At 36.9% G+C, this 22893-nt stretch overlaps 3 protein-coding genes and 1 long non-coding RNA gene across 6 annotated transcripts; 1 reads left to right on the plus strand and 3 right to left on the minus strand.

Annotated features, from left to right (window-relative positions):
• Positions 1 to 371: 371 nt before the first annotated feature.
• Positions 372 to 1466, minus strand: LOC116015883 (protein FAR1-RELATED SEQUENCE 5-like). Its single transcript, XM_031256050.1, has one exon. It carries the CDS (start codon positions 1464 to 1466, stop codon positions 372 to 374), a length of 1095 nt encoding a protein of 364 aa, XP_031111910.1.
• A 643-nt stretch (positions 1467 to 2109) lies between these two features.
• Positions 2110 to 4632, minus strand: LOC116017294 (soluble inorganic pyrophosphatase-like). 2 transcript variants are annotated; one of them, XM_031257847.1, is made up of 4 exons: positions 4236 to 4632; positions 4014 to 4073; positions 2596 to 2661; positions 2110 to 2326 (listed from the first exon to the last, which is right to left on the minus strand). In XM_031257847.1, exons 1-4 carry the CDS (start codon positions 4236 to 4238, stop codon positions 2111 to 2113), a joined length of 345 nt encoding a protein of 114 aa, XP_031113707.1. In that variant the 5' UTR covers positions 4239 to 4632; the 3' UTR covers position 2110. The 2 variants fall into 2 exon arrangements, 1 of the variants encoding a protein (XP_031113707.1); XR_004097869.1 differs by having other exon boundaries at positions 2193 to 2326; positions 4262 to 4632.
• Positions 4633 to 9615: 4983 nt separating this feature from the next.
• On the minus strand, positions 9616 to 17375 carry LOC116016833 (probable linoleate 9S-lipoxygenase 5). 2 transcript variants are annotated; one of them, XM_031257264.1, is made up of 10 exons: positions 17261 to 17375; positions 16870 to 17132; positions 16294 to 16583; positions 15211 to 15451; positions 14554 to 14892; positions 13840 to 13925; positions 13636 to 13743; positions 13159 to 13463; positions 12190 to 12453; positions 9616 to 10538 (listed from the first exon to the last, which is right to left on the minus strand). In XM_031257264.1, the coding sequence occupies exons 2-10, from the start codon at positions 17120 to 17122 to the stop codon at positions 9770 to 9772; spliced, it is 2655 nt and encodes an 884-aa protein (XP_031113124.1). In that variant the 5' UTR covers positions 17123 to 17132; positions 17261 to 17375; the 3' UTR covers positions 9616 to 9769. The 2 variants fall into 2 exon arrangements, with proteins under 2 accessions (XP_031113124.1, XP_031113123.1); XM_031257263.1 differs by lacking the exon at positions 17261 to 17375 and having other exon boundaries at positions 16870 to 17206.
• Positions 17376 to 19927: 2552 nt separating this feature from the next.
• On the plus strand, positions 19928 to 21062 carry LOC116014819. Its single transcript, XR_004097496.1, has 2 exons — positions 19928 to 20051; positions 20546 to 21062. It is a non-coding gene; the product is annotated as an uncharacterized LOC116014819 (long non-coding RNA).
• Positions 21063 to 22893: the final 1831 nt, after the last annotated feature.

Consider the following 22893-nt stretch of genomic DNA (forward strand, 5'->3'; position numbering starts at 1 on the left):
GCACACAGTAATGAGAGTAATGAGAGTAAATGCACATAGTAAGAAACCAAACACATACACACGTGCACACAGTAATGAGAGTAAATGCACATGGGTGAAAACGAGTGCGCGTGGCAACTTAGTAGAGAGCATAAAACCAAATAACACCAAGAAACCAAAACACATACACACGTGCACACAAAACTGAAAGTAAATGCACATGGGCGAAACACCTTAGTTTGCCAAAGAAAGTGACAAAAGCAAAGAAGAATAGAAACGATTAAACAACACTTAATGAGATAATGTTGTTCAGTATTAAACAAAAAGAGTAACAAATTCCTAAAAAGGAAAAAATAAAATAACTCCACACAGTAACATGTAAGCAATGGAAACTACGCATTGGCCTTGGACTTTGCCTTTGCCTTCGACTGTACCTGGACATTTGACTTTGATTTTGGATTTAATGGGCAGTTACGGCTGTCATGGCCATTGCATTTATGATACGTGGCGCACTCACGAGTAAATTGCGCGGCTTTCTCCAGAGCAAGCTCTTTTGCAGTTTTGAACCGCTTCCCAGACCCCTTATTCTTAGCAATAGTAGGAGGGTGGACAATAATCTCTGAAGACGCAAGCACACCACCAAAGGAATGAATAACACCAGGCTTACCCACCGACGAACCCAAAGTACTGTCCACATCCATAAATGACAGTTTCAACTCCTTCAAAATACGAGACAACTCCGATACATGATCGGGGTTATCCCCAGCAAGTGCAACGCAACTATAAAAATCATTCCAAACCTCCTTCATGGCGCCCTTGCTAGAGTTCCCACGCAAAGCAGAAGCTTCGTGCACACCATCTATATCATAAATCGGACGCTTGTACGCATTACATGTCCACCGAGAGACAACGTAGCACGCCAAAATGGAGTCTACACGAGCATCCTTCAAAACAAGAAAAATATGCCTACAAAGCAACCCAACACGCTCAAACATCCAACACGAACAAGAAGCAGTAGTTTCAGCCATATGAAAGACAACAACACACACAACACCATTTGCCCCCTCTACTTCAACGCATTTTACATCACCATCTACCGCAAACGACAAAACACAGCACTCAAAGCAACCAACAACAATCTCTGCCTGCACGTCATAGAAAATAGTAATGGTATAAACGGCAGCAGCATAACGCTCAATTACCAAAGGCGTCTTAACCACGGGCAAATATCCCTCACATGCAGCATCGAGCTTAGCCTGCTTATGCCTTTGACTACCAATCGCACCTTCAAAGTGAATAAAAAACTCCACTAAGCTTGCATGGCAATTAGTACAGCCTCCAAATGAACTATTTTGGGATTCGGACCGAGACGTAGTTCGCACGAAACCACTCATAGGTAAGTCCCGAAAAAAAGCAGGAATACAAAATGCATGTAACTTAAACATCAACTGAAGCCACCTATACTCAGCAAGCCCATGCACCTCCATAATCTGAAGCCATTTAGACTCAAATTGCTCTATCGTTATACACTCATCCCACACAATAGCTTTAAGATCCCGACGAAAGGCTGATCCACTACAAAAAAATGCGTTTTTAGTTGTCCGTCGCTAAAAGGATAAAATCCGTCGCTAAAAGGTTTAGCGACGGAATATGTCCGTCGCAAAAACCCTCCTCACTAGAATTTAGCGACAAATTTTTTTCGTCGCTAAGTAAAATAAATCCGTCGCTAAATTTCTTTCAGCGACAAATTTGATGGTGAAATTTGTGAGGAAATAACGACGACAACTTTTGTCGCTTAATCTAGTGACGGAAAATCCGTCGCTAAATCAAGAAAATATCCGTTGCTAATTTCCTAATTTGAAGGTCGTGTGACGAATTTGAAAGGGAATACCAACGGATATTTCCGTCGCTAATTATATATTTTATTTAAAAAAAAATATTTTATTATTTTAATTAAAATCCCAATTTTTTAATTTAGATGTTAAAGCTTTAAAATGCATATCAACACACTATATCTAACACTATGATCATCAACATTACCTAATACTATCAAATTACCATCAAACTTTATATCATCATAAAATTAAACTATTATCATACTTTATACTAACACAATACTTTAAATCACACTTTAATACAATAATATATAAACGATAATATAAAATAAAACTGCAATTACATAACAAAAGTCTAAAATTAGCATTTTTTGTTGATTTTGGAAGTCTTGCAAATCCAATAAATGATGCAAATGGAATTGAATGAAAATGGAAACCATCAACTCGTCGCTGTAATGGCAAAACTCAGGATCATTAGCGCACACAGCTATATTCTTGTCATCCCTTTCACCCTGTAACAAGATCCTCTTTCACAATTAGCAATTGAATCAATGATATTATAAAATGCCCAACTTTCATATTTAGCATAAACAATATAATAGAATAAACAACAGCTAACTTCATAGAGCAAAAGAGAACAACCTGTTAGATGAATGCAAATTAAAGCATTTTAGATCATTCATTAGTATGCTTGTAGTATTGCCTAGCGGCATTTTCCATTATAAATATTGTTCAATGAGATAATGATGTCCTTTTGTAGAGCACAATGAAATGCACTTACTTGATCAATCATAGGCATCAATCTAATTGCACGAGCACGAAGAAATGTACCAGGCAGCACATGTTCCTAGTAGAGAGAAAGGGCCAAATTAGAAGGTGATTTATTGATCATTTCAAATAGGGCCAGTTAGAAGTATGTAGATTGATCCATCGTTTCAAAAGCCAAATTGTTTGTCTGTTTGTCTAGTTAAAATAAAATAAAGGGATAAGGGTCAAATAGACCCTCAAACTATAATCAATTGTGCAATTAGGCCCTCGAACAATAAAAAGCTTCAATTAGGCCCTCGAACTTTTTATTTTGGGGCAAATAGACCCTTTAACCTATGTGTGACCTATAATTGCAGGTCACCAAAAATTCCGGCCAACTCCGGCGATCGTCCGGCGAAGACTGGAGATGGCGACCAGTTGGTCGCCATCTCCGCTACCGGACGCCACCGGCGACCGTGAGGTCGCCGGTGGTGGATGGTTTTGTGTTGTTTGCCGGACGATCGCCGGAGTTGGCCGGAATTTTTGGTGACCTGCAATTATAGGTCACACATAGGTTAAAAGGTCTATTTGCCCCAAAATAAAAAGTTCGAGGGCCTAATTGAAGCTTTTTATTGTTCGAGGGCCTAATTGCACAATTGATTATAGTTTGAGGGTCTATTTGACCCTTATCCCTAAAATAAAAATAAAAATAAGGTAACTTGCATTAGTATCAGGACATCCATAGGGTCACTATCTTCGCAGATAGTCCTTCGAATGAAACCATAGTCCTTCGAATGAAACCATAGTTATGTGGATAACAACAGATGAGTAGAGAATTTGATCAACCTAATCATATAAAATTCATACAAATTTAGTCACTCACTAGAGATAATACTAATAAACAGGCTGAATAACTAATGAAACACAATCTAATGTTACCAAATGAAACAAGCAAACTAGTGAATCACAATTCACAAATCACAAATTAGTTTCCATCAGACAAGTCTTTAAATGAACATCTAATTAAGAATATGAGCATGCTAATGTAAATTTAATTCATCTTGATTTTGTCATCATCCTGCAACTGTACACTGTGTTGTATATCTATAATCTGGGTATTGTTCATTGCACCCTACACATTTAATGATTTCTAATAAAATAGGTTACATCAATGGCATCTAGAATTATTTCATTATCATTTTGAGCTTACTCAACTAAGCAACAGTATGGAAATGGTTTCTAGCTAGCTTGTACTATATTAAAGACAGAATATATGTACATATATTTATCACAGTTAAACGACTCCTACACTTGCGACATTTATTAAACCCATACAAGTGAAAAGCATAAAGTAAACCTTTACAAAATAGAAAAACTCTCAGGTTATGGCAGAGAGACATTGAAGATCTAAAGAAAAATAAAATAAAGAAAACTTATAGGCAAAATTCGCACTTTTATAAGGCCACTTGCTTTGTCAAGCTCATACTTGCTGCCTTTTCTAATCTCAACCACCTGCCACAGAAAATAAATTAGTTAAGGCCATTTATTTACAACACTATAATGACCTTCTATATCTGAGAAAGGCAGCAAAAAACCTAAATCCCTGAGTGGAACAAGCACAAATAGAACAGGCAAATACATGTAGGATTAAGCAGACCCCTGTAAGTTGTATACCATTTAAGAGGAGGCCGGTTGCTCACCAAGGTCGCTGGAAATAGAGGAGGCCGGCGTCGATCTGTTGCTGCCTGGGATCTACTCGTCGTTGCTAAGGTCGCCAGAAACAGAGGAGGCCGACGTCCATCTATTGCTGCCCGTCTGCTGTTGGCGAGAAGGAGAAGAGGAGGGAAGAGATGGAGGTCCACGGAGCTGCTACGCCGCAGGAGTCATACCGCCGTCGTCGCTGCCTACTACGCCGATCTGCGCCGTCCACCGCCACTAGTGTTGCTCCGTGCCGCCGGCGGGGAAGGGAGAGAGGAAACGAGAGGGAGAGGGAGAAGGAGAGAGAGAGACGAACTGCCCACTAGTGCTGGTCTGCAATTCGTAGAGACTAGAGAGTGTGAGAGGCTGCTAGAAGAAATGATAAAAGAGCAAGGCAAAAAATGGAATTAATATGCTTATAAACCTAGGGTTATTAGCTTTAGCGACGGAATTTTGAATCCGTCGCTAGATTTATTTTTAAAAAATCGTGGACTCACCTCGTTATTAGGCTAGCGACGGAAATTTGGATCCGTCGCTAGATTTAGCGACGGATCCAAATTTCCGTCACTAAATTTTTATTTTTAAAAAAAATTGTCCGGTCAGTTAATTATCTAGCGACGGGAATTTGAACCCGTCGCTAGATCTAGCGACGGATTGACATTTCCGTCGCTAGATTTTGTCCAAAAAATTTGCGCCCATTTTAAAAAAGCAAAATAAACCCGAGAATAATGCTCGGGCGACAGATATGGCGACGGATCCGAAAATCCGTCGCTAGAGTATTATTCCTGGGTTTATTTCGCTTCTAAAAAATGAACGCGAAATTTTTTATAAATATCCGTCGCTAGTCCGTCGCAAGTTTATGCGCGAAAATTTACCGCTCAAATTAGCTACGGATTTAACGACAAAATTTTTCCGTCGCTAATTTTAAATTTTTTTATAAATAAGTAAATCCGTCGTTAAACCGTCGCTATTTTGTCTTTAGATTAGCAACGGAATGAATCCGTCGTTATTTCCGCATTTTTTTGTAGTGATCATTGGCAAGCACCGCCCGAACCTTGTCACCCACCTTCTTCATATTATGCCACATACAAAATCGATGCCGTGCAGACGTGAAAACCCTCGGCACAGCTACCCGTAAAGATGGGTCTTGATCGGTGACAACGTATGTCGGCTCGTGGCCCACAGCTCGCTTGAAATTATCAAGCAACCACACATATGAGTCAATATCTTCTTTTGCAATAAATCCCGCTGCAAACGTCACTGATTTCTTGTGATTATCCATGCCAGTAAATGGAACAAACACAAGATTATACCTACACACAACCCAGCTCCGTACATTAGAAACAGAACAAACTAGAACCTAAGTGAAGAAGAACCAATAATACATTTACTGGAAATAGCATGTGCACACGCTGAGTAACTATAATGCACATACAGCGCACTGTTTAACGGGGAACGAATTCACGCCCAGGAAAAAAAATGCAGACACCCCCCACCGGAGGCCCAGTAAAAAAAAATATGCAGTAACAACAAAGAACATAATCATGCAACTAGCGGAAAATCATCAAATGCAAACAGGCCCAACAAGGGCCACTATTACCCTGAAAATACCACCCACGTGCACACGCCTATCAGCATAAATGCACACACCAATATATGTTCTGCTCAAACAGAGCAGAAAACCCCAAAGACACTAGAGATGCACATGGATTCGTGAAGATATGCACATACCCGTTAGTCTTATACGTCGCATCAAAGGACACAACATCACAAAAGCACGCAAAATTCCGCTGCGTAACCGGGTCTGCGCAAAACACACGCAAGAGCTGATCGTATTCATCCACATCATAGTCAAAGCAAAATGTAGACCACAACTCCTTCTTATGAAAGAACTTTTCAACAATCAACTGTGCCCTCCCTCCCCCCCACTAATATACGCCATTAAATCCCGCTTAAAATTCTGGAAGTCTACCGGTAGCCCCAACATCAACATACTCCCCCACCATCTGCTTATAAAGCTTGAAGGACATGATCGGACCAATATTCGCTCTCACACAATTAGCAACAAAGCTTTGATGGCCCAAAGTCAACTTACGATTAACCCTCATGAATGACTTAGCCGCCTCCGAGCACAAAGAATGTGTGTGTCTTACCTCCAGAGAAAACACAGAATACCCGCCATCACCCATAAGCTTCAAAATGATTTTGGCATTACAACCAACGTAACCCTATTCGTAACTCGATGTCTCTTCGGCGATATGGAAGTGTCACCAACCCCCTCACCTACAGGATAAACATCCTTAGCAGGCTACTTGAAACCTTCGCGAGAACAGATCAAATACTTCCTCAAAACCTTACCCACCCTATCCTTTGATTCAGTGCTACAACGAACATCAAACCCAACTGTACAAGCATACCGGACATAGAAGTCAACACCATCATCCAACTTGCTAAACTGCTGACCCACAAAGGGCTGGCTAGCTTCGTCACAAATCGGGATCCAATATTTCGTCCCTCTAGGAGACAGATTCATGACACACTCATTGGACCCACCAGTCCCACCTGACAAACCTTCATCATCACAAACTGATGCCGCTACATGGGAACACGGGAACAAAAAAACGGCCCATAGTCTAAGTAAAAAAACATATGGAAGCCACCAACGGCATTGTGCACATAAAAACGACACAATGTGCATATATACTAAACCCCTCCACCCCAGAATAACCCCACAGACGCCAAAAAGTAACTCCCAACTACCGCAACCAAACATAGTACACGACAACCACAACGAATAATGGAGATACAAACTCAAAAAAAACATACACCAGACCAAAAAAGCAACAAAACCACATGTCAAAACGGAAACTATACAACGAGAGTACAGAACCAACAACACCGGTGCATGTGGCAAGGGTAAGAAATGCACACAGCTTATAACACATATGCACACAGGCGCGAATTACAGAAAATAAAAAACACCACCAACGTTCTGTAACGAACAAGAAACAGGAAAAAACAACCAAGAAAATAAAAATAAAAAGCAACTCCAACATACCTCCATCAACAAACTCCATGGATATGATGTAACAACGAAGCACGCACTAGCACAAGAAGAAAACGGGGTGGTGACTTCGAAACCGTGAGACTGAATGGCAACAAAGAAGAAAAATAAAACATAATATATGCATTACAATCCCAGACTAAAAATAAAACACCTACAATTACAATACAACCCTTAGTAATTAAAATTAAGCACATAAAAAAGGAAAAAATGATTAATCTCAACCATCAAATACAACAAGATGGACGCCCCACATTGTGTCTTATTTCTCATCTAAATATGTTGTCTCATATTATTACAATTATATATATATATATATATATATATATATATATATATATATATATATATATAATTAAATACCATATATATTATCAAAATTTTAATTATTAGCTTGATTACCATATTAATTATTTGTATAATTTTAAAAAGAAAGTGTAATTAATTTTTTAAAAAGTTTTTAAATTCAAATTGTAAATGTCATTTTTGTCCAAATATTTTATATTACTAAAATATCCATGAGTTTGGGTGGGAAAATTTGGTTGGACACTTCTGTTATTATATATATATAAATATAGATATATAGACATAGATTGGTCAAAAAATTCTTTCTCCTTTGCTTAGTTTCTTTAGTATTTTAATTTATTGGGAAAAGGGTCAAATAGGCCCTCGGACTTTAGCTGAAAATTCAATTAACTCCCTAAACTTTTTAAAAGTGCAATTACACCCATAAACAATCTATTTTGATGCAAAGAAGCCAAAAAACCGGTTAATGACCTGATATCACAGGTCATTAGATTTCAAACAACATTTCGACAACTTTTCAGGCAAAAAAGTGACCGGCGACCAATCACCGGTCACCGGTCACCGATGAGGGAGAAGGCTACCCATCTGAGTCGCCTTCTCAACCGGAGAAGGCAACCCAGATCTGGGTCGCCTTCCAGCCAGCAGGTGCAAGGAAGAAGAAGAAAGTGACATGAAATGACCGATTTGCCCCCATAACTTAATAATTAAAAATGGTTTATATTTTTCTGATGACATTTGGTCTGTGATTTGGTCTGGTCGACCAAATGTGATTGCATAATTACGAGACTAAATTATTAGTTTTTAAAGTCGATGACTGAAATTAACAAGACCCCATTAATCATAACTCATAAGATCAAAAGTGTAATTTTCTTTTTAATATTATAACAAATTGAATTACAAATAATTTCATCCTCGTTACTCAAATCAGATACATCAAATGAGACGGGAAGTAGGAATTAAGAATCAATTACAGTGACTTTTGGTATACATACATAAATGGGAATCAATTGAATAATAAAGGGCAAAAGGGTCAAATAGGTCCATGTACTATCATTGATTGTTCATCTAGCACCATGAATTAAAATATGGTCCATCTAGGTCATTATACTCCTAATTATTTTTCATCTAGCATTTTTAGCCTATTTCTAACAAGTAACCCATCTAATTTGATGACATGGAAAAATAAAATTAGAAAAAATGACGACATGTTATTTATATGGATATTTTGGATGAGTTCTACCATATTTCATTAATGAAAAAATAATTTCTTGCAATGAAATATGGTAGAAATCAAATTTGTTATATAAAGTTTTAACTACATGAGTGTATGTATAGTGGGGTATTCACTATCGTTCGGCAATGAGATTTCATGGAAATCGATATATGAAAAATTAAATTATTTTTATAATAACTTAAGATATATTGTATTGGGTAAATTTTATTTTATTTTAAAAATAAATTAATATTTTTGGATTTTTGGATAATTGAATAACTTAAGATATTGTATTTTTGGATGATTTATTAGAAAGAAATAGGGCAGAAATCAAAGTTGTTATATAAAGTTTCAATTACAATGTACTGTGTATGTATAGCAGGGTATTCAATGTCGTTCGACAATGAGATTCCATGAAAATTGATATATAAAAATTAAATTATTTTTTAAAAAATAATAAAATTTCCCAATATAATATCTTAAGTTATTATATTTAATTTTAATATATCGATTTTCATGGAATTTCATTGCCGAACAACTTTGAATATCCCACTATATATACACAGTCGTGCAGTACACTGTAATTAAAACATTATATAACAACTTTGATTTCTACCATGTTTCATTGCAAGAAATCATTTTCTTCATTAATGAAATGTGGTAAAATCATCCAAAATATTCATATAAATAACATGTTATCATTTTTTATAATTTTATTTTTCCATGTCAACAAATTAGATGTGTTACTTGTTAGAAATGGGCTAAAAATGCTATATGAAAAATAATTAGGAGTATAATGACTTAGATAGACCATATTTTAGTTCATGGTGCTGGATGAATAATCAGTGTTAGTACATGGGTCTATTGACCCTTTTGCCAATAATAAAGTGATGTTGTATGATTTGAAGTTGGATGGGCCTTGGGAGTTCATATTGAGATACTGTTGGGAATTCCCTTGCCAGTGAGTCCACCAATCTTGGTGTAATCGGAGGCATTCGGGTATAGTAAAGTATAAGGCACCCTCACAGGTCCAAATCGATTCTTCAACCTGGGGTCGCAGTTTCTTTCCAATATCCGGCCTTCAATTTGAACCAACTTGTCGTGGAATCTCTGAAACGCCTCTAGCGGTTCCGCGTCCGAAGTCCAGTGGGGGGTATCTCTTTGCCCGAGGTAGATTTCATCGCTGGAATGCCGGGACAGTATCTCTATAAGAGATACGCCCAGAAGGGTCTGCAACTGGGGCGTGATTGTTTTGAGGAAGGCGAGGTCCGGGTCGGAGAGGAGCTCGGCGTGCTCCGGCGTGCCTGTCTCCGGCATGAAGCGGCGGCTCACAGTGGGGCGATTTGGGAGGTAGCCTGCGTAGGGATATTGGCCGAAGTTAACCGCAGCGTGAAGAGCAGAAGCTACCCATATGATGATGGTGCAGGTTTGGATGAGTTGGGGTCGCGTCTGCATTTGCGGCCACCATGTCTCATCTTTCAAGTCGCCGTGTCCTACTTGCCGAATCTCGGCCCACCATGACTGGAGCTCATAGTCACATTGGACCATGTAATCTGAGTGGTAATAGAAGCGGCAATATTCTTCGACCCAGGCTTCAATTGCAGCCCAGACTTCAAGACCGTCAACGGCATAAGGATAATCTTCTATTAGAAGCCGAAGGCCATGAGGTTGGGTTGAATCTGGAACTGCCACTCCTCTGCAGATCAGAAAGAAAAGAGTTTAATTTATAAGGTGGTTCTATATCTTGGGTGGAAGTTACTAAGGGACCACCACCAATTGGTAAGTAAAGGATTGTCGGACAGAATGTGAATCAGTGATAAAGGGTCAAGTCTAACACCCTACATTTCGAAAATGTGGTGGTGGCCGTAGGGATGGCGACTGGGCGAGGAGTATACTCCCGTCCCTGTCCTCGTCCTCGAAACTCCGATCCCGTCTCTATCTTCAACTGGGAATGAAAAATAGTCTCCATTCCCGTCCCCGCAGAAATTAAGCGAGGTCCGAAAATCTCAGTTTCAAATCAATTCTTAGTCAAAATTTTAAATTAATGTAATTTTAATTTTAATAATTAAGATTTGAATTTAGAAAAATTAATAGGGAAAATGGCATATTTAGTCCCTGAGTTATAGGGGTAGTGTAGACTCAGTCCCTGAGTTATGGCCGTATGAGTTTAGTCTCTGAGTTATTCGCAAAGTGGCGAGTTTAGTCCATGGCCATTAAATTTGACGAAAAAAATTAAAAAATATTCAAAATTTGAGAGGTAAAATAGGAAATTCACATTTTATTCTTTTTTTTTTTAATATCAAAACCACTTTTACAATATTATTTTTCACTTCTTAGCCTAATTATTTTCAAGATTATTCAATTTTAAAAGCATTTTAATAACTTTGAAATGACTTGTTAGGAAACTGGCTCTCGTATAACATATTTAAGACTTAGCACAAACAAAGAAACACATGATCATTGTATTTAGGTGTATGAAACACACTATCGTAAAAAGTTTTTACATTTTTACTAAGCAACAAATGTAATAAAATTAAAACTTTTACTCTCAAAAGTTCAAATTTTATTACATTTGTTGCTTAGTAAAAAAATAAAAACTTGTTAGGATAGTGTGTTTCATACACCTAAATACAATGATCATGCATTTCTTTATTTGTGCTAAGTCTTAAGTGTGTTATACAAGAACCATGTTCCTAACAAGTTATTTGAAAGTTATTAAAATGATTTTAAAATTGAAGAATCTTGAAAATAATTAGGTTAAGAAGTAAAAAATAATATTGTAAAAGTGATTTTGATATGAGAAGAAGAATAAAATGTGAATTTCCTATTTTACCCCTCAAATTTTGAATATTTTTTAATTTGTTCGTCAAATTTAATGGCAGGGACTAAACTTGCCACTTTGCGAATAACTCAGGGACTAAACTTGGATACGGCCATAACTCAGGGACTGAGTCTACACTACCCCTATAACTGAGGGACTAAATATGCCATTTTTCCAAATATATATATATATATATATATATATATATATATATATATATATATATTATTTTTAATTATAATAATTATTCAGAGACTGGGTCCCATTCCTAAAAAATTTTCTCCATTCCTGTTTTCCTTGGAGCGGGAATAGGAGATCCCCGTCGAAAACAGGGCAAATTGCCATTCCATTGGTGGTATATTTAAAGAAATAAAGTTGTTAGTGCGTACCAGGTCATGGACAGTAATAATTGTACACTTAAGCCTGGGCAAGGAATTGTTTAGTAAAGGACTAAGTCCAACACTTTGATCCTAATAGTGTATGAATGGTCTAATAATATAAATTTGATAAGTTCTAGAGAGCTGACCTCTTGAGGAGATCAGTAGGGAAAGCGTGGTCAGTGAAGACCCAGGTTTTGTAAATGAATGATGACATCTCCATTGCATACTTTGCTGGGAAGACAGTGAGCTCTAGTACTCCACCAGCATTGATCAGGATCTGGCGAGCCAATGCATTTATGTACATTGTATCGCGGAAGTGGGGTTGTAGAAGTTTATGTATTGGATGAAGCACGCTTAATTGCCTGTATGTGGCAATCACGAATGGCTCTATCACCGCATGGGTATTCAACCTGCATCCATGCATTTCATCTCATCATCATCAAAATATTAAATTACAGCAAGCACTGATAGATAGATTCAAATATGTGACGGCTGTCAATTGTGTTGGGTGGAGGCCAATTAAGTGTCAAGTCCAGTAATTGGTTGCTAAGGATTGTTATGCGAAGGTTGGTGAAGGATTAAGTCCAGCAATTGGTGACTAAGGGATTGATAGGTGCTAAAGGATTGATGGAAGGCGGCTGGTGAAGGTCTAGCAATTGATAGCCAAAGGATTGTTAGGCGAAGGTCGGTGAAGGGCTAAGTCCAATAATTGGTTACTAAGAGATTGATAGGCATGGGCTGCCAGTGAAGAGCCAAAGTCTAGTTATTGGTGGCTAAAGGATTGATGGGTGACAGTCGGTGAAGGTCCAACAATTGGTGGCTAAAGGATTGTTAGGCGAAGGCAAGTGAAAGACTAAGTCCAACAATTGAAAGCTAAAGGAATATTGGACGGAGGCCGGTGAAAGGCCAATTCAGCACCTTGCCTCTAAAAAATGTGGAGGTATATAAAGAATAAAGTTGTGTCATCGCTATGAGCTACAATAACTTTTGGCATTGTAGTGATTTTAATAAGTGACATTTGAGGCAGGTAGTTAAGATTAACAGATGCTAGAGGAATTGAGCCAAAAATGTGACCAGTGATAAGCATTTGATCCTAACAGATTGCGTGTGCTCACCAGTGGCTAATGAGTTGATGGTAGCCAGAATCATTTACAGCTACATAAGCTTTTGCGAGCTGCCACACGGAGCCCTCAATGCCGTGATGAGCTGGAGTAAATACTTGGCTTGTGGCGCCATGCCTATCTCCTTGTGGATGTGGCAGGCTCAACTCGATTGCGAGGGGCTTCAGTGTACCATCTTCTTTGAGAAAAAGGAGAGTTCTGGTGGCGTAAGTCTTTGTGGTTGTGGTGTTGATCCGCCTCAGGTATGGCATCAGTGCATCATGATGATCTAAGATGAATAGCCTCTTCTGTAAAATTGCCTGTATATGTGACACTATACTGATCAAATACAGGATCAGATCATTTATGGGAAATTAATTGCCTGGCCGGTTCAATCTTTGTTAATTACATGCTTTAATTTGACATAAAACAATATATATAATCTCTTTTAATTTAATGTAAGCTAAGGAAATAGCTGAGGAGTATACTTACTTCATCCACACTTAGCCCATCCATCCTATTCTCGACGTGTTCCCTTGTGATTGTACTGTTCTGCATGCCATATACTTGTGGATCTAACTTGCTAGTTGGTGGAAATTCCTGATAAATCAGAGATTGATAAGTCAATTAATTATATTTCTTCCTTAGCTTGGAAAAGCATATCTATCTTGTATAAGTAAATTTTTATGTTTTTACCTGGAGGCGTTGGATGACAACAGGGTTAACTCCAGCCAGCATTTCCCGTCCAAATTCTTCATCAGTCCTCCAAGCAGATCTGTTCTCTGCAGTGATCCCACAACACAAATTAAAGAAACAAGATTAACTTAGGCTAGTTTACTTTCTTGGTCACTAAAATCACAAGGCAAGATTTACCTACTCTCGAAAGGGTTATTAGGTTTTTTTCGTCATCCAAAAATTAAAGAAACAGGGTAACCCCATCCAAAGATGACACGAGGTCCACATTTGTAATCACAAAGTCCGGAATTCGAATCTTTGCTTTAATCCCATAGTTTGAGCCTGTCAGTTACGGGTAACCTAGACTAATTTACTTGTTTAGTTATTTGCCGATTAAAGTCACAAGGCGAGATTTACCTACACCCAAAATGGTTATTGGGTTTCCCTTGTTATTTAAAAATTAAAGAAACATGTAACCCTAGCCAAACATAACAAGAGATCCACATTTGTAATCACAAGGTCAGGAGTTCGAATCTCAGGCTACAGTTAACTTAAGCTAATTTACTTTATTGGTCCTTTATCGAGTCACAAGGCAGAATTTACCTACATCCGAAAGAGTTGTGGGGTTTCCCTCGTTATCCAAAAATTAAAGGAACATGTTGTTGACAATATACATAACCATCTGATCATATCTGAATTGAAGTGTTTTGGCCTAAAAACACTAGAGTTAGGTACCTTTGATTACATCAGGAATGGGGAATTTAAGAAATCGTTCTCCATCAGAGCGGACAAGTTCCTTGATGAGCTCCAATGAGATGCATCCTTTGAATCTATTTGCAGAGTTTCCATTAGGCAATTTAGCCCCTCCATCGTAGAGTTTGAGTATGTCTTCAAAGCTGTCAAACTCATTGATAGTTTTGTCAAATAGGGATGCAATTTCAGGTACCAGGACCTGCCCCAATGATTTAACTGCATAGGCAAGGAAATCTGAAAACTTCACGTGGTTGAACCGTTCATCTCGTGGAACATAAATGTCTAAACTCAGAAGTGCCAATCTGCTCTCTGTCTCAGGATCTGCACAACCATAAAATTAAATTGCGACGACTTTATGTATTAAACATCTCAACATACGGTCAGGTTCCGTGCGGATAGTGCTTCTCGTGCGGTTACTCACCACTAGGTCGCATAAACGCACCATAAAGTGTTCAGAAATGCACCATTAAATGTAGTATGATACATTTTCCGAACACTGTGTGGTGCATTTCTGAATACTGTAGCATTTTTACATGCTTAATAGTAAATTCAAACTGACCTCACAGGAAGTACTATTCACATTTGAACCAGTATATATATGTATATGATTGCTTAACTTGTTCAGATTATGATTCTAACCAGCTTTAGTTGGTGGACGGCCAGTTCTGCCCCGACGAGGATACGGATACTCCTTTGATCCACCAAGCGAAGGCCTTGCGTAGTCAGACCCCTTGTCAGGTTCTCCCAAATCATTATAGTATGCATAATCATAAACTCTGTCCCATTCCTTAAGCATACCGCACCCGTTCCCGCGAAGATTAACAAGCTCTTCATCTCTATACAGGATTAGTGGTTCTGGTGTGTTACATGGCAAGTATGTCTGGCCACAACACAACCATATATATAAAAACTGGCATTTTAATTTCAGTATGAATGTTCATCAAGTGATTCATAAAAATGTATGTGAATCTACTGTACGTGCTCCATCAGTTCAATGGTAACAAAATTAAAGTTTCACGCAGTTACCACTATGTAACTTTATTTTCTTATACAGGCAGTTAGGATGCTAAACTTGGTTATAAACAGCTTCAGCCCAACAATCCCTTAACAGCATTAGGGGGGCCACATGGTATTGAATTTGGCCTTTACGAGTCTCGGCCCAACAATTCCCTCCAAGCATGGGCCTCAGCCCAACAATCCCATTTCAAACTCGTGACTTGGCTCTTATATCACTTGTTAGGATCAAACTCTTACCATGGCAAAAATTATAGTTCATAGCGAAAGCACAACTTTATTTCCTTATATCTCCGCACATTTTTTAGATCTAGCTAAGATGTTGAACTTGACCTTTTATCGGCCTCCGCCCGACAATCTCCTAGTCACATGATGTTGGACTTGGCCATTACCGGTCTCGACCCAACAATTTCTCTCAGACCTCCGCCCAACAATCCCTTAAAATCGTGACCTGACTTGGATATTACCGCCAAAACTTATAGCTTGTAGCGAAAGCACAATTTTATTTCCTTATATCACCACACATTTTTTTAGAAATATTGTGTTGAACTTAGCTTTTTATCGACCTTTGCCCAACAATATCCTAGTCAACTTGTGCTAAACTTGTTTTTTACCGGTCTCGGCCCAACAATATAATTTTGCATTATTAGTGTACATATATATTTACTTTATTATTCAATCAGAGAGTCTGTAAAAGTATGTACCCACCTTATTTGAAAAGAACACACGGTCATAGTTATAGTAATGAGCTGGATAAACCCAAGAATTGCAGACAAAATGCAGTGGACCGTGCCCAGGAACATCTTCCAGAATGAGGGTCTTGAGGTAAAACTGGCTGTGATGATTGTTTTTTATAATGAAAGCACCAGGAACTCCCATCCACTCATCCCATTCAAATGTGATGTCATATTCTATATCTTCAGCAGTTACTGCAGTGAACTTGGAAAGCCATTTCTCAATGAATGCTGGCTTTCCCAACTTCCCTCTGTATCCATTTGCTACATATATAAAACGTACAGTAAATACATTGAAACCCAATCTATCTTATCTTTGAAGAAGATTAAATTCACTCAATTAAGCTAAGGTATAAAAACAACATCTATTAAGAGTCCCTTGATAAAATAAGAAAGAGAATATGGGTTTATAAGGCTATGAGTTAGACTAGCTAATTGGTTGGATTCAACCTTTTAGTGTGGTTTGGCCCATGTGCATTATAGCCCAGTCGAGTGACCCTAGCCCAATATTAAATTGTAACAACATCATATCACTTTACTTAGGGCGTACCAGGATCAGCATGGACAGCACTGACCAGCTGGAGCGAGATCCCTTTGCCAAACACCTCGTGAATTCGATCAACCAAGGCAGCGCCAACATCTTTCAAGTCAAGAACGTTCTTCTTCATCAACGCCACTTTCCCTTTGATCTTGATGGCTCCATTATTGTTGCTCTCCTCTTTCGGCTCGTCGCGGTTTTTGCCGCATATCATTTCCAGTACCCTCTCCAGCATCTGTGTGGAACATGGTGACAGAATCGCCATTGCGCCAAAACTACACAACAGAAACGAAGTCTGAACAGTGTATATATAAACAAGAAATAATGTAGTTTACTTTATGATGGTTTGGAATGGAAGGAGCTGATCGAGGAATGAGTTTTGTGGAAGCAAGGGATATGTCACCTGAGGTAGACTTGGAAGATTCCTAGCTTGACCAAACACTTTGATGATGAGTTGGTTATTTTTGTGAATCGACTTGTCTTGCAAGTATTTAACTTTTACTATTTGTATATGAACCCTTAATGGGGATTGGTGGCTTTCAACAAAGTCCCAAACTTTATTAAAGAAAAAGTTGAAAAGCCCTTGATTCCACTTAGCTCAATAGTTATTGGGTGGGCCGTGGTCCACGCAACTGTGTGGACTACGATTTAAAAACGATGTCGTTAGTGTGATTTTTTTTTTCATATAACCTATTGCAACATACATTTTTATTATTCACAATATACATTATTCTTACTCATAAAATATATGGAGTATTATTTTACTCAATAACTTTCATTATTCTAACACATAAAGTACATTATTTAACAGATAATGGACATTATTCTAACACATAAAGTACATTATTCTAACTCATAAAATTCAAGGATGTCATTTTGGACCCTAGTGCACACAACTATGTGGATCATGGTCCACACAATAATTTGCCCACTTAGCCCAGTTGTTATACCGTGGACCATGGTCCAAAAACGGCACAGTTTCTTTAAGTAAAGAAACGGCTGCATTTAAGTCTTAACGAAACTCCGTAAATGAAACTACAATTCATCGCAAATGATACTGCCTCACATTTGTTTTTATATTATTAAATGAAATTGTAGTTATATCAAAATGAAACTGTAGTTGTGTAGAAAGGAAAATGCAGTGCATATAAAATGAAACTGAATAACAGTTTCACATATTTGAGTGTATGCCAATGAAACTGTAGTTGTGTTGAAAGGAAACTGAATAACGGTTTCACATATTTGAGTGTATAATGTCGAACGAACCACTATGCATTGTGGACTGCGGTCCACAGTAAAATTTGCGCACTTAGCAAATACACCTAGCATTTTTCTTTCTATTTTGGAAATTTAGATTAAATTTTCATTTGTGAATTCTATACATATTTATTAGATTATATTTTTTCAGATAACTTGTTTTATGATTAAATTGGAAAATACCCACACCCATGGGCATTTTGTTTGATAATTTTATTTAGACATACACCATCTGTCTTGTTAGCTAAAACTAGTAAATGGGAGATAATTTGTGATACTTTGAACATGGAAGGAGGCAAAGATGTTGAGTGTAAGAATGAATTTCACTCCATTACTCCTCCTTCGTCAGTCAACTTCAATGTAAACACTACACGTGGCTATACATACAATGACGACGAAAGCTAGGTGGAGTAATGGTACAAGTAACAAGTACAATAATAATAGATAAGAATTAAGTGGTAGAGATTTTTTAAAAAATATTCAAGTTTCCACCCACATAAATTGAGTCAATTTAAATATAAGATTCAATAATAAATTGTACATTTTTTCGCACCAGAAATTCAGTTCAAGTCCAAACCTTCACCATATCATTGAAAATAAATCTTAGATAAAACTTATCATTCATTAGACCATTGTCTTGGAACATAATAAAATATTTACACTATATATATTGTTGAGCTTTAGAAGAATAAAATGTTTAAATTGCCTAATGCATGGATAATAAATAAATAAATTAAATAAAACAAAGTAAAAAGAAAAAATGAACAAGTTGCAAGTAATGCCCAATCGTTTTGGTTTCATCTTCAAGAAAAAGAAAATAATTTCCGTTAAATTAGGTAAGCCAACTCTAATGTTTGAAATTCTTGTCTTACGTAAGATTGGAATTTGAGCTTTCTTTTATATATATATATATATATATATATATATATATATATATATATATATTTATTTATATTTATATATTGACGGAATTATATTATTTCTATTACTTCCCTATAAGAAATGGCAAAAACTTGTGTGAGACCGTCTCACCATGAGACGGGTCGGGTCGGGTCAAGATGCGAAAGTAACACTTATATGCACAAATGACATACTTATATGCTCAAATGTGATACTAATCAGGAATAAAATTTTGGTTACTTATTAGGGTAAATGTAATACTTTTAAGGGAAAATACAATACTTTTACATTTCGATTTAAAAGTATTACATTTTTCCTCAAAAGTACTATATTTGCCCTTATAAGTGAGAGGTACTTGTCAACCTTACTTATTATGAAAAATGTATTACTTTTTCTCTTATAAGTAATAAAAATTGTATTTTTGATTAGTGTTATATTTGAGCATATAAGTGTGAGATTTGCACATATAAGTACGACATTTGCATGGTGCTTTGACCCGACCCGACCCGTCTCACGAATAAGGATCCGTGAGACGGTCTCACACAAGTGTGACCCATAAGAAATTGGAATTTAGTCTATATGTATTTCTTTTATCATTGTCATTTTCAATTCACTTCAATTTGTTTCTAACTTTTCTTTTTGATTGGACACTTTTAAATTTTATTGAATAAATACCCAAAATGGTCCATCGATTATAGCTAAATTCACAAATTGATTCTCAACTATTGATTGAAACAAACTAAATCCTTAACTTTCGAATTTTAATCCCATTTCATTATCCTCCGTTAAAATGGTCGTCTACTTACTGTGATATCCGAGGATAGGGAGGTAATTTTACATGGTTCCCCCTTTGCACTTCACCTATTCGCTAAGTATACAACGAAGTCAAAATCCCTAAATTAACAAAACCTAAATTCCTTATTTGTGAAAATCTCATCGTTCCATTTTCTTTGCTCAATCGTTGAATCCACTTCTCTTGGTGTGCATGGCGTGGCTAGGAGCGCAAGGTCGTAATAGGCATGGAAGTAGTAGATTAGGTATGTTGTCTCTTCATAATGGATAGTCGAAATTCTCTAGTATATTGTCTGTACTGTATGATTTATATATGATGACCATGAATAATGGTGGGGGATTTTGTGGACTATGGGAACCAGTGGGTAATGTTATTGATGTATGTGATGTTTATATGAGTTAATTTTTTCTCTAAAAAGTTTGCTTTAAGCATGGGGGACTATATGAAGCATGGGGGGACCATGGTGAACACAGTAGAATTATTGCACGTTATGAGGTTACTAAGGCCTTATTTCGAACAAAACTACACAAACGAGAAGAGATATGCGATCATGTTCTAAAGTTGATTGGCTTATTGGAGAGGCTGGAAGAATTGAATATCTTCCTTGACACTTAGCTTGAAATAGATTTAATTTTACAGTCTCTTCTATATTCTTTTGGGTCTTTCATAATGAATTTTCACATGAATAAGCTTCATTGTTTCAAATCTGATTTGCACAATATGTTTTGCACTGCTTAGGTTACAATGAAGGGTGTGCACAGTAATGCAGTTCTTGTGGCCTCTTCCAAACCACAAAAGATCGAAAAAAACAAGAAGGTTTCTAAAGTGAAACCAACTAGAGGAGTGACAAAAACAAAAGGGATAGTTACATACAAGGGAAAATGTTTCTGTTGCTATAAAGAAGGACATTGGAAAAGAAATTGTATATATTACTTGAAGTCTTTGAAGGTTAAAGGTAATGGAAATCCTTTCGAAGGTATGCCTTTAATACTCATGTGTGAAACTAGTTTTTCAATTGGTCAAAATACTACTTCTTGGATATTAGACTCAGGAGCAACTTCTAGTTGCATGATTTGAGAAAAAAAGTAGGGAGCTAACTGAAAATGAGATTGCTCTAAAGATGTAAAATGGAGTCAAAGTTACTGCATTGGTTGTTGGAGTTTTATCTATTTAGTTACTGCCAAATCATAATTTAATTTTAAAAGACTCTTTATGTGTTCCTAGTATTTTTAGAAATGTTATTTCCATTACAATATTGGTTAAGAATGATTATGAATTTTCTTTTCAGAATAATGTTTGCTACATTTATTTCAATAATAAATGTGTTGGAACTAGAACACTTCTAAATGGTCTTTAATATTTAAATATGATTGATAGTATAAATGGGCATTCAATACAAAGACTAATAAGAGACCAAGAAATGATCTCAATCATATCCTATACACCTATGGCACATGAGATTGGGACATATAGGAGTAGATAAAATCATAAAGTTGGTTAATGATAGGCTTATTGGCCCATTGCGTTCTGACCCATTATGATGTATATTGTGCATTTATTGAAATGGATCGTGGAGGATATTACTACTTCATTACCTTTACTGATGATCTTTCATGGTATGGATTTGTGTACTTAATGAAGTAGAAAATAAAACTAGCAAAACAATCAAAGCTTTATGATCAGATCGTGGAGGTGAATATATGAATGTTGAATTTGATGAGTTTCTTAAGTCTTTTGGTATCTTATCACAATTGACACCACCAAGAACTCCTCAATTAAACGATGTTTCAAAAAGAAGAAATCGCACCTTGTTAGACATGGTACAATCAATGTTAAGTTATATAAACTTACCTATCTTATTGTGGGGTCATGTCATTTTTACTACTGCTTACCTCCTAAATAGAGTTCCATGCAAGTTTGTTCCTAAGACTCGATATGAGATATGGGTTGGTGGGAAACAAAGTCTTAAGCATGCTTAGATTTGGAGTTGCACGACTTATATAAAAAAAAACCCTAAAATAGATAAATTGGAAACAAGATTTAAAAAAGGTAAGAAGATACATCTTGACGACAACCTAAAAAGATTCAGGAACTTGTGCAATATGAACCAATAGTCATGCTTCTTCTTCGGGGAGAAGTATTAGATTAATTCATGCACCAAATAGATATAATTATATCCATGACATAGACGTACTCTTTGCAGATACAGATAATCAGTCTAGTGATTATCCTATCACTTACAAAGAGGCGATATCATATATCAATTCTAGAATGTGGAACATCCATTTTGATGAGGTAATCAAATCGTTTTGCTTCATTAAAAACATGGATGAACCGCGTGTGTATAAAAAGGTCAGTGGGACTGCTATTACATTTCTTATATTGCATGTAGACGACATACTGATAATAGGAAATGTTGTAAGCATGGTGACTTTAGTAAAGTTTGGCTGTCTAAAACTTTCTGTATGAAAGATTTTGGAGAAACAACCTATATTCCTTGAATTCAAATATACAGAGATAGATTGAAAAGATTAATATGTTATCTCAAAGTATGTACATTGAGAAATATTGAAGATGTTCAATATGTTAGATTCAAAAAAAAGTTTACTACCTTTCAGGCACAAAATCCATCTCTCTAAAAGTTTGTGTCCTAAAACAACTTGTTGGGATTTGTTGGGCGCGGCCGGGTTGGTCGAGTTCAATTTTGCTCAATTCGAGATGTGTCGTTGTGGCTTACCATGGAAGGATGTGGTTAAATGGTTAATGTCCACCTACTTATCACTAATTGGTTTTAAGTAAGATATGACAACTTGATAACCAAAGAACTCTTTGGTTAAACGTGCTTAACTTACACCAGTCACATGATTGATGACCTACTAAAAAATAAGCATAGTGCAACACTGAGATTCAATATTTACAACTAGCTAAGTCTTTAGCGCTTGTCAAATGAATTCTTCGCACTCCTCTTGTTGATTCGTTGAATCCTTTTCTGAAGTTAATGGTGAATTGGGCAGTATTTTCCATGGATGAAGGTAATGGTGAATTGGACACTCTTTTCCATGGGATGCCCCCCCCCCCCCCCCCCC

The sequence above is a fragment of the Ipomoea triloba genome, chromosome 4 (genome assembly GCF_003576645.1).
Source record: "Ipomoea triloba cultivar NCNSP0323 chromosome 4, ASM357664v1".
Taxonomy (NCBI): domain Eukaryota; kingdom Viridiplantae; phylum Streptophyta; class Magnoliopsida; order Solanales; family Convolvulaceae; genus Ipomoea; species Ipomoea triloba.